This window comes from Xenopus tropicalis, chromosome 1, assembly GCF_000004195.4.
Source record: "Xenopus tropicalis strain Nigerian chromosome 1, UCB_Xtro_10.0, whole genome shotgun sequence".
NCBI classification, from domain to species: Eukaryota; Metazoa; Chordata; class Amphibia; order Anura; family Pipidae; genus Xenopus; species Xenopus tropicalis.
Window position 1 is genome coordinate 112,604,073 of NC_030677.2, and position 19,132 is coordinate 112,623,204.

General features: G+C 36.8%; 2 protein-coding genes across 4 annotated transcripts in view; one reads left to right on the top strand and one right to left on the bottom strand.

Annotated features, from left to right (window-relative positions):
• Positions 1 to 19,132, top strand: part of ddx49 (DEAD-box helicase 49) — a 44,027-nt gene that overhangs the window by 17,581 nt on the left and 7,314 nt on the right. The window contains 6 exon segments of one of the 3 annotated variants that reach the window (NM_204078.1): positions 13,971 to 14,112; positions 15,063 to 15,186; positions 15,832 to 15,917; positions 16,867 to 16,988; positions 17,261 to 17,448; positions 18,507 to 18,647. In NM_204078.1, coding sequence (NP_989409.1) covers positions 13,998 to 14,112; positions 15,063 to 15,186; positions 15,832 to 15,917; positions 16,867 to 16,988; positions 17,261 to 17,448; positions 18,507 to 18,647 — 776 coding nt within the window. In that variant the 5' untranslated portion in view covers positions 13,971 to 13,997. 3 annotated transcript variants of the gene reach the window in all.
• Positions 2,755 to 13,838, bottom strand: cope (COPI coat complex subunit epsilon). Its single transcript, NM_001112979.1, has 10 exons — positions 13,698 to 13,838; positions 13,403 to 13,465; positions 12,519 to 12,619; positions 9,736 to 9,888; positions 6,351 to 6,404; positions 6,007 to 6,088; positions 4,507 to 4,662; positions 4,301 to 4,369; positions 3,801 to 3,875; positions 2,755 to 3,070 (listed from the first exon to the last, which is right to left on the bottom strand). The coding sequence occupies exons 1-10, from the start codon at positions 13,794 to 13,796 to the stop codon at positions 3,023 to 3,025; spliced, it is 900 nt and encodes a 299-aa protein (NP_001106450.1). The 5' UTR covers positions 13,797 to 13,838; the 3' UTR covers positions 2,755 to 3,022.

Genomic DNA, 19,132 nt, shown 5'->3' on the forward strand with positions numbered 1-19,132 from the left:
ATTCAGAGGAATGAGCTGCAGAAGTAAAAATAGGTCAGCAATTGAATTGGAGTGGAAGATGGTGAATTTGTCAACCTGAAATTCTACCAAGCTTTGGGTTCACCCGATCCTCCTTGCCCCGTCTCTCCCCTCCTTCAGCAGATATTTCAGTGACAGCTGCACTGGGATCTGACAGACCAATCAATTTTGACTTAGCTGTCCACATGACTCAGGAGTTGGGAAAGCGTAGGAAACTGTACAGTGGAACGGAGAGGCGACTAGTAGCTAGGTGGGCATTATTTAGCTCATAGCTCGTTTCTGTCCATCTGTTCTAATGCCATGTTGAACAGATTCCACTCCTGATCTCTTTCATATGTATGTTCTTTGAACATCAATCTTAATGTCAGCTTTTAGTTAGTGTGTGTCTTTTGCTGTGGGTAAGGAAAGGGATGCAAACAGAACATGAATTGAATTTTACTACATACTCCTCATATTTCTATCACTTTTTCTCCAGCCTTTTTTCCTCCATCCCTGTTTGATGACCAATGTATCCCTTTCCTTTTGTATTATACCCAAGCAAACCTTCTAGTTACATTATTTCCATACCTCTTCCTCCTCCAAACTCCTTATATTTCTGATCTCTCCTTTCTCCCACCAAAACATTTTTTTCCTTCCCTCTCCATGTGTACTTTCTCTTATACTTATTCTCGTTTTATTGCCCATTGTGATGTGTCTAATAAATATATTTCTCTTGCATTATTTATTATACCTTTACAGCTTTGTCATTAATACTAGCCCTGCTTTTAGTATTTTCTTTCCTAATTATGCATGAGAAAGCATATGATTTGTCATTTTAGTGACCAGTGATAGGAAAAAAAAAAATACAGAGCCACATAATTATGAGCAATGCTTGCCTGTCACTAGGAAGGACAAGAATTGCAGTGATTGCCAAAATGGCCTCTGGAGGCCATAAAATCTCATGAAGGGACATACCTAACCCATGGACCTCCATTTGCCAGGTGGTTCCACAGCTACAGCCCCTATGCTAAAGTAAGGGGGCAAAGAACTTTAGTTTTTTCCACTCACAAGGAAATTCTAAAATCCCTGCAACTGACACTTCAAAATGCAAGGACTGTGCTACAAATTGCATTTTACCTCACACTATCACATCTACGTTGCTATATCCTGCAGATTTGCTGAAAGTAGTGGGTAGTAAGATAGGAAAAACTGTATTCTCACTCTCAGGAATCTTATGTCTTCACAAGACAATTCCTGGGTCTGTAGTAAACAGTTATCCTTGGGAAACAAGGCTTCCACCCTATATGTATAGAGCCACAAATCACATCTAACACCAGTTAATTGGAACTAAAATCCTATTCTATTTTTAATAGCTTAGCTTTTATTCACTATCCAAAACTGCCCATACATACTGCATACTTGCCTACAAATCAGCTTATTTATTTACAAGGAATTCAATCTTCTGAGGCACAGTTTTTACATACTAAGTTTATATGTAAATTGTACCTTATCATTTTTTTTGTTACTGTCCTTTTAAAAAAAAAAAAAAAAAAATATCTTCAAGTTCATTGAGGGTCTTAGGGTAAGTATTTGCCCTACACTGCCTCTTAAGAAACATAGGGGCAAATTAATTAATAATTCACGTGAACTGATTGGTTGTGATCAATGAATAACAACACTGGGTTTTGTGATAAAAAAAATAAAAAATTGGAGCAAACAGGACTGTATAAATATAAAAAAAAGTGAATCTATCGAAAACTAATCTCTGAGCTAGGAATACTTAAAGGAGTATTGTTTTATATACCATACTTATTGCATCAGCCTAAAAGTCTCAATAGAAGTAAAGATCCAGGCATTCAATGTTGTGCACAGGAGCTCCCCATCTTGGACTTTGTTAGAAGTGACAGTGACACGCACATGCTCAGTGCACTCAGGGCAGCTGTTAAAAAGCTGAGCTTACGGGTTGGCACAAATTAATAAGCAGAAAAAAAGTTTTGCCTTTCATAGAAGCTGAAGCTACAGGGCTGATTGTTAAATTCGGATGCAAATTGCACTGGTTTCTGAGCTGCCATGTACTACTAATAATATGTATTATTTACTAATCAGCCTTATATTGTAACATATATTCTATATATACAGTACATTGTGAGTCGGCCTCTACGTTCAGTAACTGACAGCAGCACAGAGCATGTGCACTGAATCACCTGGGGGGAGGGGGAATCCACAGTCCTCTACAGAATTCGATAGCCTAAACATATTATTCTTTAAGTATTCCAAAAAAAAAAAAAAAAAACACCTCAAACCTCAGACAATGATTTGATTTCGGACAATGTTTTAATTTAATTGATAAATACACCTAAAAACAAATTCATATATACCTGCTACATAGTCATATATTTTTAAGGTTAATATCTGCATAGACAGACCAACTGCAAGACAAGTTTGTCAAAATTACCAACTATCGGGGCCATTACATAGACCAGGTCATAGCTGTTTTTTTAACCCTTTCTTCTACTGCTCCTGCATTAAAGTATAGCCACAGTTAAAGTGGCTATACATGAGCTAACCTTTATAGTACCTAACAGATATACCAGCAGGCCAAATGAACAATTATTATATGTTTGTTCAGGCCCAATTGCCCAAACAAACTAAAGAACCATTATATTACAAAAAAAAAAAAAGGAACAAAAAAAAATTCAGAATATATATATTTTTTAATGGGAATGCATCTGAAGAGTCCAATAACAAGGGAAACAATTTGTATTTAAAAAAGTTTGGTCTTTTTGTCTTTATTTGCAAAGATTAAGTTTTACAGGATTAAAACTGCTTGACTTCAGTAAAGACAGCCTAATCAGTTTTTTGTATATGTTGATACAGACCCAAAGGTTTCACTTAATTTAGAACAGTCATATGAAGTACAGACTCAGAAAACCTCACACAAGAACATATTTGGTTGCCCTGTAGGGAGGTGCTTTATGGTGACAGCTTAGTGCTAATGTTGGAATATAAATTAACCAGGATGAGTTCATGCACTGGGTGCATACTGCAGGACCAGCCGGTCAAATTCATTTTCCTGAAAAAAAAAAAAAAAAAAGGTTGCAGAACTATGAAAAACTGGTTTACAGTCATAAATTTGGTCTTACAAGAGAACAAACTAAGAATGGTAAAACAGCAGCGAGGGTACCGTTATGGAGACAGGAAAATTGAAAGCACAATGGGAGGGTAAGGCACACGAATAGGCAAGCCAATATCCTTGCATGGATGGTAACAGTTTCTGTTTGGCATTTGGTATATTCCTGCCCCAAAGAGCAGTAGCAGTTGTCCTACCATTTATGCAATAAAATCTATACCCTAAAATATCTCAAGACAGCAAGTGGCAGCAGAATATTTATTCATAGGTTTCTCAGCCATTTATGGGACCATTTGAAAGCATATTTTACCAATTACTTTTAACTGATTTAATGTTATTTTAAAGCTGAATTGACTCATATAAAAGTAAATCTATCTTTAGAAAGCTATACCAATTCACAAAAGTCTTAATATGCAAAACACTGTTTGGCAACAGAGTTCTTTTACTAGTTCTAATTTACTTTTGCCATTATATTTTTACTATAATAGGATTATGTACCTCAGTGTAATTCAGTGACCACACAAAGAAAATTTGATATAGGTTACAAAATGCCAACATGAAATTAAGGAATACTATGCAATGTTAGTACATGATTCAAATGAATATAAGTTGTTAAGGTGATAACTGCTGGAAAATAACACTACTGTATTTATCAGTGTCGTTTGGTTCTCACCTTTGCTTGGTATTCCTTAATAAATGGGTGATTTTTGTGTCCATCCTTCAGTTGAGACAGATAACGGTTGGTGACCTTAAAACAACAAAATATAACAAGAATTAAGAACAGCTAGTGTAACAGTCTGTCACTTTATAATACTTGCTAGGGAACTAGTAAATTTAGTTTATTGTTGCATTCACAACTGGAACTTTGCATAGTTTTGAAATATACTATTTGTTATGAAACCTACTCCATCAGGAAATTTTCCCCCCACCCCCCTGGTTGAAAAGAGGTCCAGTATTTTAATGACTGACCTTTTTTCGGTCCTCATCACTTGCCACAGCAGCATGGTGTGACCCCCTACTATTACTCCACTACTAAGGTCCCCTATTACACATCAGGGCTGGATAGGTATCAGCCCTGGAACACCACAGCTTTCTGTGTTGAAACAAGTACTTCCTCTTTAAAAGCGTTTCACAAGTAGAGATCAGAATACAATGAAATTCATTTTCTCTTACCTCAGGTGGTTTGCCCAAGTGCTGGGTCAAGACAATAAAATTGATCAAGGTTTCTGGATGGCTGCTATCCTATAGGGGTAGAAAATACAGACAGACTTTGCATCACATATTTAAGCATATTTAAGCCAAACAGCAATGACAATGAACACAAGACAATGCCATTGATGGAGAGGAACTAAAAGACATAGTCTATGCGGAGTCCCTACCTTATCCAGTGCCTCCTGCAGAACACCTTCTGCATCTTCCCACTTGCCCTGGCCCATATAACATGTGGCTTGCCCATTCAGCAGCAGAAGTGTAGATGAGTATTTGTCAGACATTTCCTGGAAGATGTAGAAGGCATCTTGCAACTTGTCCCCACCCTGCAGTTTACAAGCATAAAGGAAAAAATTCAACTTGATGAAGGGAAAAAAAAAAAAAAAAAGAGACAGGCAAAACCATGAGCAAAGGGAAAAAGACCACATGAGACTATTAAATATTCATGCTCTACCAGATAATCTTAGTGCAATGCGGCTTGATTTCCAGTTATGTGAGATGCTCTGGAGCAGAAGCCTTCCCCTGCCAGCATCAGTGTTATAACAAATGTGGAAGACACACATAAAGATCCTGAGAACCCTGCTGACATATGTGATAGGCAGCAAGACTGCATGAGCTTAGGCACTGACATAATAAACAAAAGTATTATTAAAAAGAAAATCCTGTGACACCTGATTTAACAGCTCAGAGAAACAAACATAACAGTAGCTGGCTTGGCAGCAAGTTACTCTTATCAGAGGTCATCTCTGCTTCAGTGATACTAGATACATGCCATCCTAGGGGCAGCCAAGAGTGTGGCCTCCAAGAATCACTAGAGAAAATACCAGGATGTTACGGTTTCTATTTCTAGCCCCTTTCACTGTATTTCGACATTCTATGCTTGGTACACAGTTTCATTAGACTATATATAAGTGGTTTCATTTAGTTCGTAGGACAAAATAGTTGCAACCACAGAAATAAACAAAAAAATGATATAAAGAATGCTTTCTTTGTGAAATAGCCCATGCCAATATTTTACTAAGCTTTTATAAAAACAACTAATAATAAGTCTAGTTTATACACAGGATCTACTTCCTGTAAAATCAGAAGTGAATTTAGTGCGGTTACACACCCTAATATTTGTAGCATAATTCTTTCAACTGATAACTTGTCTTGGTGGTCCCTGGAGGCCTGTCACTGTCGGACAGTACTTTAATTAAGCTCAGTTATCTGTATTGGTATTATTTCCTAATAACAGTATGTGCAATGTTTACCAAGGTTGTACTGTACCAAACATTATTATAACATGTACACTAGACTCCACTGGTTTATTTGAATGTAAGGTACATATTTTATTTAATTATAATTATTTGAAAAGGAACTTAGTTGGAGAATTATTTCTTACATCTTCAACATCTATGCCAGTGGATTTAAAGCAAAACAGATGAGGAAATATAAAGTGTATTCTCTAGAACACATAAGCTTTATTTTGTAACTGAATTTAAGGCTGCTGTGCCTCTTCTCATTTAACTTGTTACATGTTCAATCAGTGTAGCACTCTTTTGAATCTAGGGTACAAAGAATACACAGCCGCTCCTGATTTGTGATTCTGCACATTTTTGCAGAACAATTACTAATTTTTGCAGAACACTGGCTTTTCATTTAATAAAATAGCTAAAAACTATCCTTACCACAGCAATATTGACCCAAGCTGTTGCCAACTGTGTTAGTGTTGCATCCTCATCCACCTCTACCATCTTTTTCAGTTCTTTCCTAATGGTTAACAGAAACATATGTCCTTTAGTGTGATTCTTTCTACCATATTTTAATTATAATATAGAAAGCGGCATAAATTATATGTTTTACAATGAAACAGCATATATATATATATATATATATATATATATATATATACATATACATATATATATATATACATATATATATACATATATATATATACATATATATATATACTCCAAATTTGAAACAAATGACGTAATGAAAACAGTAAAGAAAAATAGTAGGTTGTTACCGAGCCAAATCAAGCCTGTCAAGTTTTAGCAGCACTTGGATTATTGTGGCCATGCTGAAACAGAAAGAAAATGAACAGATTAACATATTGTTTCTGAACTTGAAATATTCTCCTAGAGGGCAAAAAATACAGTTCAAAACTTTTTTGACAAATTAATAACACAGACACCCATCTCATAAGAATAAGAGTGACAGTAGTACCATGGCTCTATAAGTAGAACACTTATCAAAAAGAACAACCAACCTGCTCTCAATCTGAAGGATCATGTATGTTTTGTGAAAAAAATATATACTTATTTTTGACAGTTCAGGTAGTGTTTTTATAGATTTTTTACATTAGCCCAACTGAATCAGCGTATGTCAAAAAAGGGGAGGGTATATATTTCTTTAATAATATGCCCCAGTATATAATTGTATTGCCCTGTTAAACAGCAAATACCATATAAGATATCTAATGATGTCTGAGGGACACTAAAACAATTATTAATTTATAAAGTCCTTTTGTATGTATATCTTTATATAGCTTACTGGTACCTTTTTTTAGGCGATGTACAGGACAAATGCAGTGTATCAATTCCTTTAAACATAAATATCGGTAACTTGCCCCTCCCAAGAGACCAATTTTAATTAAGCAAGTAGTATGTTACATGAGAAGGCCCTCGAGATTTGAAAAGCTGTAATTTACAGACTGACAAAAGGATGGGCAAAGCAGCTGTCGGAAACAATAATTGTGACACAGATACTGAATGCGGGTCACAGCTGTCATGAGCTGTAACTAAGGCTGATACTGAAGCAGACTCACAATAAGAGGTGTCACAACGTTCTGAGAAACTGTGACTGCTACAACAGACAGACCATGTCATTCTCAGGAACTCTCTAGGTTTGTTGTGTAAACAGGAGAGATGACATGCTAAACAGACTTTGTAAATTCAAAGCAGTCTTAAGAAAAAAAAATAGAAAAAAAGAAAACATAAACCAGAGTCCTCAAGGAGACCTTAATTAAAGAAGCTCTATTATGTATAAGTATGGTAAAAGAAGCACTGTTGATTGGGCCTGGGTAGAACTATAATAGGGAAAACCAGGATTAGGGAAATGGCACACAAAGTGTTTTGCCGGTAAAAAGAAAATGTACTCCCTGTGGGTAGAAAAAACCCCAAAAATATCTTCCTAAAGACCAACATCAGAATAGCAGTATTCTGAGCAGATGAATCACCTAATCATGCAAAAATGCTTCCTTCTGCACTTTTAGCATGACTACAGGATTCAGCAGGTTAGAATACTGCAAATTTAATGTTAGCCTACACAAAGGTATTTCTTGTAGGTAAAAAAAAAACTATTTAGGATATTGGTGACACACAATTTTAAATATTGGTTTCAGTAATACTAAATTACATAAGTTGTAGTTCACCATCAACCACAGCCAGAAACCAGCACTCACAGGATTTGAAAAAAGAAAAATCAACATTTTGGCCTAAACAAAGACTTTTATCAAGACAAAATAATGCCACACCAAGTCCACTCCTAAATAGCCAGTGATTTGGATCCAACATCAACAGTAATCAGCATATTGTTATCATAAATGAATTAAAAAATCACAATGCCCCCTACTGGTTAAAAAATATAGTGAGATCAGTTGTAAATCAGTAAGTTTACAAGCAAACACTAAAACAGGGTCCCCACCTAATTGGGAGTAGTGTCTCTAATAGGAACTAGTCCATGGAGCACCATAGCATCAATAGAGTGCGTAAATTCAGCAGGTTGCTATAGTGACACGTCCTAATACTACACTGTAGCCAGTGATAAACGTTGGGTTTCTATGACAATACATGTCCTAATATGCGGGCATAATTGAATGAACCTCTGTCAAGAGAGTAAATAGCTGGCATGTAGTGGGAAAGATCTTGTGTCGGTAAAGACACAGAACCTGTAGGCTGTTTCAGGCTGGAAAAGGGGAAGATGCACTATGGGAGGGAGAGAACATTTTCTGAACTCAGAAAGCAGGGCTGTGGAGTCGGTACATAAATCCTTCAACTCCAACTCCTCCGTTTATGGTACCACCGACTTCTCTGTTTTTAATACACTAGTGTATTTTTCATGTTGATTGAAAGAACACAGCATACAAGGCATTTCATCACTGCCACAGCTCAGCAATTTTAAATCTACATGAAGATGGTGTCTGCTTTTGGCAACAAACCAAAGAACTTCTGGCTAGGAAGCTGATGCATTAACCTATTGGCCATCCAGGCCAGTCACTGCCAACTTGAATGAAGATACTCTTCAAGTTTGGGTCTCAACCAATAACCAAGCCTATATCATTGTGGCTGGTTCTAGTAGCTCAGCTTGACTTCAGTACATAGTAGTTTCACTGTGGTCTTGGTCTTTATTCTTATAGCTAAGAAGTACTTTATTATGACTTATCTGTGAAGTAGGACATTGTAACAGTTTTTTTTATTACAATTTAAATTTAAGGGGTATATTAATCATGCTGTGTAAAAAGTGGATTAAAGCATTACTTGTGATGTTGCCCAACCAACCAATCTGCAATTAGATTTAACAGTTAGAAAACCAAAGCAAAGAATCTAATTGGCTGTTATGAGCACCATCACCTGTACTGTTTCACTTCACTTTTTACACAGCATTATAAATATACCCTTAGGAGTCGGAGTCAGTACATTTTTGCCAACTTTGGGTACCCAAAATTGCTTCTGATTTCAACTCCACAGCTCTGCTCTTAAAATTAAAAATGTCCAAAAACCTCTGTGCTAAAATGTTTTAGTGTATTTAAACTGTGTTTAAATGAGGTCTATTGGGATCTAATTTCCAAAGGTCACCAGTATACCACTTCCTACTTATATCATTATATATATAAAAAAAAAAATTATATATAAATAGATAATGAGGCGCAGAAAAACAAACCCACTCTTTCTACTGACTAGGTATATAACATTTTATTGCATCTTGTTTCCTTATCTGTATGTTATTGTAGTTTAAGAAACAGTACTTAGTGTACAAATGGTGCTATACATTATCATTTCTACAGGAAAACACAAAGAAACTTCACAAAATCTGACATACAGATGAACACACTTTGTGCACCAGCCCTTTCTCAGAGAAAGGGCTGGTGCCCAAAATGTTGCCTGGTTTGTTCGCACAATAACCATTTTTCAGAAGAATCGGCGTGATGCAGCGTGTTTATCTGTGAGTTATATTTAATCCTTGGCTTATCCATACTCTCTGCACAAAATCTGACATATATATGAAATGCATTTAAAATCTTTTAGGCAAACAACTTCAGCATCACAAGGCAGATAGGCCAAAGTAAAATGGTAGAAATACAAGTAAAGTAATTTTAAATGTGTAAGTGAAGGAAAAATAAATTGACATACCATTCCAGGCTGTCTCCTTGGTGTAGGGCTCGCAAGGCTGCATCTGTGTTGCCATCATGGAAGTAAATTGAAGCGGCCATCAGCAGGAATGTTGAATTAGTTATATCAACACTTTTTGCCATCTTTTTGTCAAGATCTGAAACTATGGCATCTCTAGAAATTAAAAAAAAAGATAATTCAAGGGAAAGATTTTGACAAGTTTAATACAAATGTATTTATTTTGAACATAGCTCTCTACATTAAGTCAGATCCTTCCTAAGACAAGATGTTGAACATGCTGCAGAAATCAAGCCAGTGTAAAGCTTTGCACTTTTTAGTATATACTAAGTCTTCCTACTCCTTTGATAAGGAATCCAGTCAAGGAACTGTCTAATATACATGCCTAATTGATTTCCATTGGAGGCAGAAAGCAAGAAGGCAGAACTTAATGCCCATGCTAGATATGTTAAGGGACTTTAAAATAAAAGGACTACTTATTCTATTAAGACGTTTAGAATTTACAACAGTGCATGTGGCCACTCTACATGACTGAACATGGGGAGTAGTTGTACCTGAGTTTCTTTTGCGCTCACTAGAGAGAAATTTAAAATATTCATTTTAGACTGGTATAACTTAGCACTATAATCCAAGTATTATCAAGAATATACATTTGCTTCAGAATGTATATCTAAAATACCTACATTTAAAGGAGAAAAAAGGTAAAACTACTGGGGAGTGGCAAGTTGCCTATTACCCTGAGTGAGTGTATGTGTAGTACAGAAATTCTTTGTTGACTGGGGAAAAAAAAAAAAAACAAAACACTCCACAGTGGTTTTAATCTTTCCTTCTCTTTTAGATATCTTTTATCATTTCACTAAGGGAGGGCTACATTTTTTCTTTGAATTGTGACAGATCAACTATTTGTTACAGACCTATCCTTTCTAGAAAAGCTGTGAACCTATAGTATGTATGATAAAAACTAAACTAGTTCATTAATTAGTCTTCAACAGTCTGTTATCCTAAATTTATAATATAGTCTATCCATCAATATTTCGAGATATCTCTGCAGCTGATTTTAATTTATTCATTTTTGTTTCTGAATTACTTAATATTTTATTCTTTAGCTCTCGATTTTGGAATTTTAGCTTTTATCTCATTATTAAGTTACCACTTAAAGTGCCTATAGAAAGAAACACTTGCTACCAACTATTCCACTTCTGAGCAAGTCAGCAGCCCAACTGGCCCGTGTTTAGGTCAAAAATATTGCCTTTCCAGATCAAAATCTGATTAAAGGACAAGGAAAGGCTGAGTCACTTGGGGGTGCCAAAATGTTAGGCACCCCCAAGTGACTTTAATTGCTTACCTTGTACCCCGGGCTGGTGCCCCTGTTAGGAGAAAACAGCACCAGCCCGGGGTACCTGTAGCGAGCGGTTCCTCCTTCCTTTTGCCGGGACCCCACGACCGGCGCATGCGCAGTAGATTAAAAATTCAACTTCTCTGTTAAAGTTCAGCTTTTTCACTCGACTGCTCATGCACAAACACGCGAAGCAGGAAGCGCTGCAGCTACCCCGGGCTGGTGCTGTTCTCCCCGAACAGGGGCACCAGCCCGGGGTAAAAGGTAGGCGATTTAAGTCACTTGGGGGTGCCTAACATTTTGGCACCCCCAAGTGACTTTGCCTTTCCTTGTCCTTTAAGCTTGGTCAGATATAATACCCAGATTTCTCATTTACTTACTACACTGATAAATCTAATAGTCAGTTATACAGCACAACCCATTAGGGGAGCCTACGGTAGTGTATGAAAGTTAAAAGCAGATGTATCAACACTTGCAGAAGGCACATACTGAAAAAAGTGTCCTCCACTCAAAAAAATAATCATTAAGAAGAAAAGTCACATAACTTATCCTGATGCATCAAGCTAAGCTGATGTAATGTTTCTTCTAATTAGTAAATTAAGTTTATATGAGCCTGGCCTATGATATAGATTTTTGTTCTTGCCCTCTACAAGTTTGGTATATGCCCTCCCCAATCTGAAGACTCTGAAAAGCCAACCTGTTTACTATTTGTGGTTGGATCTCCCCTAAAAGTTTTAGGGAATGATTTAATAAAATTTTTTTTTTTTCTGGACTTGAAAGTAGTATAAACTCGACATGGTTTAAATTCTAATTAAACTCGAATTAAACTTGATCATTGTTGTATTTATAAAATGGGAGTTATTTTCGACAAACTCAAATTTATCAGGGAAAATTTCTGAAAAACTAGAATTTTTCGAGAAACAATATCAGAAAAATCGAGCACTGGCAAAAACCCATTCGTAAATCTCAACAGAAGTAAAAAAAAAAAAAACAAAAATCAACTGTTTCTTAAAATGTCTTAGTAAATGTGCCCCCTAAAGTTAATATATTTATAGGGAGTGCAATGGTTCTAGACCTCATTTCTTGAAACCCAAATGATCACATCTGGTAACCGTTTTAGTTGTATAGGGTCAAGCGAGTTTCTGGTAGTAGCCATATGCCAGTTGTTCTGGTGAGAGCCACAGAGTGGGACAATATAACGGAGAGGCATAGGGCCAGATTTATCAAAATGGGAGTTCAAAGATTTATACATAAAAATTCACCCATGTTCTTTTCATTCCTATGGGATTTTTAGAAGCATATTTATCAAAAGGTGAGTTCTAACTTTAGCCCATTGATAAATATGCTTCTAAAAATCCCATAGGAATGAATAAAAAGTGAATTTTTCTGTAGTGAGCTCTAATCTCAAATTTTGATAAATCTGCCCCCTGGAGATGTAGAATGCACATACCTGCGACTCTCATTGGACAGATACTCTGCAAACATTCGGACAGCCTGTAATTCAGGGTTGGTATTTGGCCGAATTTCATCAAGAACAACCCCATACTTGCGCTGCATGTGGAAAATAAAAGGTCATAAGACCAGGAAGAAATAAGAAGCTTCTTTTACTTAGTTATAAGTGCAGGAGGAAATAAAAAGCTTATTTTACTTATAGGTATAAGTGCAGGAGGAAATAAAAAGCTTATTTTACTTATAGGTATAAGTGCAGGAGGAAATAAAAAGCTTCTTTTACTTATAGGTATACGTGCAGGAGGAAATAAAAAGCCTTTTTTACTTATAGGTATAAGTGCAGGAGGAAATAAAAAGCTTCTTTTACTTATAGGTATACGTGCAGGAGGAAATAAAAAGCCTTTTTTACTTATAGGTATAAGTGCAGGAGGAAACAGAAAGCTTTTTTTACTTATAGGTATAAGTGCAGGAGGAAATAAAAAGCTTCTTTTACTTATAGGTATAAGTGCAGGAGGAAATAAAAAGCTTCTTTTACTTATAGGTATAAGTGCAGGAGGAAATAAAAAGCTTCTTTTACTTATAGGTATAAGTGCAGGAGGAAACAGAAAGCTTTTTTTACTTATAGGTATAAGTGCAGGAGGAAATAAAAAGCTTTTTTTACTTATAGGTATAAGTGCAGGAGGAAATAAAAAGCTTCTTTTACTTATAGGTATAAGTGCAGGAGGAAATAAAAAGCTTCTTTTACTTATAGGTATAAGTGCAGGAGGAAATAAAAAGCTTCTTTTACTTATAGGTATACGTGCAGGAGGAAAAAAGGCTACATTCACAATACTAATGACAGCTGGGTGAGAATAATGTATGATTATAATACAGAGTCTCTCTCACCTGGGCTATATATGCTCTGAACAGGAAAACGTCTCTCTCCACCTCCTTCTCTGGACTTGAAGGCTGTAAAATAAAATATTCCCACGTTACTATTTGATTATCCATCTTACCTCAGATTGTTAGCATGAGAAAAATAATAGATGTTATTGTGCCTGATTCAGTCATGCATGCTGTCGTTATATTTGTTCAATACGTATGCCCAATTTAAAAAGATTGCTGCTATGTCCACTATCCATATCCCTTCAGCCATAACTCCACGCCTCTCTGACCCAGTTTGCTGTAATCGTTAAATCACCTTTACTCTTTGCGCCTCATTAATGCACTGCTGGTAACTTCCAATATAGAAAGAATTCTTCACATCAAATAACTCGTCCACCTCTCCCTGTGCAGCCATTTCTGTATATCCCGGACACGTCAGCCGGCCAGCTTCCACAACTTCCGCCTTCCTTTACCGACTTCCGCCTCTCAGCTAAAGGCATGGCGGGAGATGTAGTACCAAAGGTCAGTTCCCGTAAGGACCAATAGAAGGGCGAGTTGTGTGACGCATTAGTTTGTGCGCCGGAATGTGCTGCTAGTGGCTATCACGCGTGTCAAGATGGAAGGGTTTTCGAGGCTTGGGTTGTCTTCCTGGCTTATCGATCAATGTAGCCAACTGGGCATATTGAAACCTAGTCCTGTACAGGAGAATTGCATCCCGCCCATCCTGGAAGGTGAGATTAGTGAATGCGAATATGATTCTTCGCGATTAAGGGGGCAGATTATCTGAGTTGTCCAGGGTGAGCAAGTCATCTACATAAGTGTTACAAATCATCTGAAAAACCAGTGATCAAAAGGTAAATGGCATAACTATATGTTAAAGGAAAGCAGCGCTAAATTTGCGGGAACCCTAACATTTAGGAGTAAGATTTAATTTAAATGTATTAATCTTCTTTTTTGTCACTGTCCCACTGGTCCCCTTTTACCTTCTGGCCCCCCGGCAGTCTCTTGAAGCGTCAGTTTCCTCCATAGTTACATTCCTATTTATAAATATATTGTGCACAGTTTTGCTTGTACCTAAGTTCGATTCATAATAATTGCATTCATCTAAAGGACATGTAAACCCCACACACAAAAATTTAATCAGTGAACAGCCTCTTTGAAATCTTTCAATACCTGCCACTCTGCTTGTCCAGAGGTTAATAGTAAGGCTGCAACATCCCCTTAATCACTTAGATTTCCTTCTCCTCCTGTAACCCACTCGCCCCCCCCCCCTTGGGAATTTGCTTTGATTCCTGCCTTGCCAGACATGCTCAGTTGTACTAAACTCAGATTACAAAATACGCCCTCCAGTCTAGCAGCCAGTGAAGAGATGGCATTGCTGGTTCCCATAGAAACTCAGCTCTAGCTGTCTGCTTCAATTTTTTCTCCTAACTTTCTCTCCTGAGCTCAGCTCAAACAAAGCAGAACGTTTATCAGACAGTTCTGCCTCTGTGAGCCTGTATTATTGATGAAATGTATGCTGAATAAGGGTCTGCGTGTGTATGCTGTTTGCAGATTTAAATGTATCTGATTATGTATCAGAGGAAAAAAGCCACCTGGTAAAAGGTCAACTATCCATTAACATCTGCACAGAAAATGTATTGTATTTTGTTGAGAACTCATGAAGTTGATGTCCTGTTAGGCCGAGACTGCATGGGATGTGCAAAGACTGGCAGTGGAAAAACAGCTGCCTTTGTGCTGCCTATTCTCCAAAAACTCTCTGAGGATCCCTTTGGAATATTTTGCCTGGTTCTGACACCAACTCGGTGAGTACAGATGCTATTATAATAGTTATTGTATAATTTTCTCATTAAAGAGAAAAAAAGTAATATTGTGGTAGAGCAAAAATTATGGTCTTTCCCTACAATGAACAACAGATGACTTCACAGTTTAGCTTCAGATATTTTACATGATTTTTTTTAGTAGACAAAGTAATATCTAATAATAATGATATGTAGCCCCTGTTAACCTTTGTAAGGTTTTACAGGTCTTTAACACAGGGATACTGAGACATAAAGGCATAGATTTCAAAGAGGGAGGAAAACATTGTAGAAAGATTCTTAAGAAAAAAAAATCTACACATGTATGTATGTATATATTGTTGCTTTGTGAATAATTCTTAACATCCAGTGCACAGCTATAGCCAGTTGTCATTCGTGCATAATCTAAACATAAGTTGCCGGTCTTTAAATTTAGCTTTATCTTCCTCTAGCAAATGTTTGAAATGGATTACAAATGTCAAGTATATTTAGAAAATACAGACTAATTTGTCGTCAGATTAAAACTGTGGTCACTTGTAGACAAATATGTTAAAGATAGAGATCTTTACGAGACCAAAAAAGAGAAACATTTACCAGCAATATTTTTTATATTTCTCTTTATAAGATTTTTTTTTTAAATTTTATTCTCAGAGAACTCGCATATCAGATTGCAGAACAATTTCGGGTCCTAGGGAAGCCACTGGGCTTGAAGGATTGCATTATTGTTGGTGGAATGGGTATGTATCCTGGCTTATCCAGTTGTAGCAAATGTATGAAATATGGTAATGTCTTTACATAAGGTCCAAGAAGGAACTGATCCATAAAAGTAAACTATATAACTGTAGTAGCTAGGGATGCACCAAACCCACTGTTTTGGCTCTGACCGAACCCACCCTGACAGATTCTGCCTAATCCCAAACTGAATCTGAATCCTAATTAGCATTGGGAAGGGTTAAAAGTTGGTACACGCTACAATTTGGCGTGCCCCTACCGTTTAACCCTTTCCGAATGCTAATTTGCACCTACTATTGAGGGAGCAGAATCCAGCCTTTTTTTGATGATTCGGTTTCAGCCGATTCCATGGTCCCGGACGTACCGAATCCAAACTAGCTAGTTCGGATTCGTTACGTCCGGGACCGTGGAATCGGCTGAAACGGAATCATCAAAAAAAGGCTGGATTCTGGTCCCTCAATAGTAGGTGAGACACACCTCTGTGCATTTTGCATCCATTATACATACCACAAATACTGTAAACATATATCACAATTTAGCAATGATTTTGTATGCATGTTGTTTGGGTTTTAGCATAAGTACAGGAAGCCAGAGTGACATTTTTTAATGTTCAGCAGAATATGGATTAGATAATCTAAATGGCTGTTACTTCCGTGAGAACACTGCTTTTGTTCTAAATCTGTCTTTTTCCTTTAAAAGGGTACAGTCATTGTCCAGAGCCCTAGTTAGGTAAAACAAAAGCTCAGCAACCTATAGTTCTTTTGCTGTTGCTAAAGTGTGGTTATCAGCTTCCCACAACTGCCAAGAGAGATCATGGGATTCTGACATGTAGTTTAACAATAGGTGAAAAAAATCATATGTTAAAAATGAATGAATAGTGGACCAAGTCAGTGATCATTTCATTTTGTTTTTTAAGTAGTCATGGTTTGCCTATTAGCTCCAATTTCTCCACAGATATGGTAGCACAAGCTCTGGAGTTGTCCAGAAAGCCACATGTTGTGATAGCCACACCAGGCCGACTGGCTGACCACATCCGGAGTTCAAACACTTTCAGCATCAAGAAGATTCGTTTCTTGGTAAGAATAGGGAATTTTGATTAGTGAAAATATATTTTGTCCCAAGATTGATTAGCTTTAAGTTGGCCATGCATTTAAAGATCTGCTTATATAGCAAGGTGCTGATGCTGACTTTATCTGATGTGATTTTCAAACCTGTTCAATAGATATTTGCATGATTATTGCCCAGATATTGGTAGGGCAGACCCAACAAAGGGCCACATACACAGGCCAGGAAGCTGCTGGCTCAGTCTGGACTGGCCAAGCTGACAGCTTTTATCATTCTCTTCTAGGTGCTGGATGAAGCTGATCGGCTGCTAGAACAAGGCTGCACAGATTTCACCCAGGATTTGCAGGTGATTCTTGAAGCTGTCCCTGCGCAACGCCAGACCTTGTTATTCAGCGCAACCCTTACAGACACCCTGCAGGAACTCAAAACTATTGCCATGAACAAGCCCTTTTTTTGGGAGTCAACCTCAGAGTAAGTAATGGTTGTTTTGTCAGTATGCAGTTATTATACTTTGAATAAATATCCGGCTGTTTTCACTTTCATCTTTTGGCTGTCGTAAGTATCTTGACATTTTGACTTTTTAGAGAGCTTGTACTCTTATTTTAAGCGCACATTGTAGAAATATAAAAAGGAAAATGTTATCAGTATAGCGCAAATTTCTGTGCGTGTAGTTTGATATATTCATTTTTTATTTTTTGTTTAGCGTTTGAGTCAATCACCTTAAGGTTAACTTGAATATAGGATGTACATAGATAATGTATAGACAGTTATGGTCACTAACACTCTAACTTTCAAGCCTTGCTGTTGTGCTTAAAGATTGCTATTAGCAGACTAAAGCTAACTAAAACTGCTATTATTTTAAAAACCACTAAAAATAGAAATTGTATGTAAATTGCAGAAGTGCTCAGAGGACCACTCTGAATAAAGTTACATTATTTTTTGTGGGGGTTATCCCCCTTTACTAGTAGGTTTAGATCCCCTTTCATAGTGCATGTAAGAGAATAGACCGTGCAATATGTAAGTAAATAAACATAAATATGCAATTAAATATAAAGTGCCAGAAACAGAAGTATGGAGGTCTCTGCTTACAATTGATGTGATTAGTGCACTGCATTCTACGTCTAGATTAATGGAATGGCAATAGACACATAAGAGCTCATTTACAACATGCATGATTTAAAGTGCAAAAATTCAGCAACCCACTCTGTGCTCCATTTCGGAGACAAAAAAGAAGAAAAAAAATATACTGTATAAATATTTAAGCTATAATTTTTTTTTATAGTTGTAATGCTTGTACAGGGGGGTAATCATTAGGCTATAACACAAATATTTTTCTTTACAAAAAATGTGAAGAAAAATAAAAAAATACTGCATGTGGAAAAATTTAGTGGATTATATTTCATTATATTGTGTTCTGTTGCACTGTATGAAGCAATGCTAACTAAATATATTCAGTTGTTCTTTCCTTGTAAGTAACCATTGTAGTTCTAAATCAGTGGTTTTAGATTTATAATCTCTTACTTCTCCAGGGTAAGAACAGTGGAGCAGTTAGACCAGCGATACATCCTAGTGCCTGAGAAGGTTAAGGATGCCTATTTGGTACATCTTATTCAGAAATTTCAGGATGAACACGAAGATTGGTCCATCATGATCTTCACTAACACCTGCAAGTAAGAACTGTAGGCATAAATGAACCAGAGCTATGTATCCTTCTTTGTGAAAGCAGGAGACAGTGTGGCTAGTTTTATAACACTGGACAGATTTGCATCTGTAGTAACCAATCTGTGATCTGCATTCATTATTAAACTTGTAGGAGATTGTTTGTTGCACCTGGGCAATATGACAAGTGTTAGTAAATGAGATCCAGTAGGTCTTGGCAAACAAATATGCAGTGCTTGTGCATGAGTGGATAACTGAAAACTCAGGGTCAGCAAGGATATACAGTGTGCTGTATGTACTTTGCAGTCACACACTGGATGGGGTTATTTGCCAGGTTTGGGAGAGTTTTAAGATGTACAAGCTTTGCTGCCATATCTATAAGAAAGTCAACGTATTCACATAAACAGAGGCATGTAAAGAAAGCAAAAGTTGTTAGTGTTGCTGTTTGCAGTGCTGAACTTTGGCTGATAAAGGGAAAGCCCAGTGGACATGCTAG

Excerpts from the sequence above, each read along its gene's own strand:
- cope (NM_001112979.1), bottom strand. The coding sequence starts at position 13,796 with ATGGCTGCACAGGGAGAGGTGGACGAGTTATTTGATGTGAAGAATTCT. Across the intron at positions 12,620-13,402 it reads TCAGAGCATATATAGCCCAG|CGCAAGTATGGGGTTGTTCT; the intron begins GTGAGAGAGACT and ends TTCCACATGCAG. Across the intron at positions 3,071-3,800 it reads TTAAGGAATACCAAGCAAAG|GAAAATGAATTTGACCGGCT; the intron begins GTGAGAACCAAA and ends TTTTTTTTTCAG.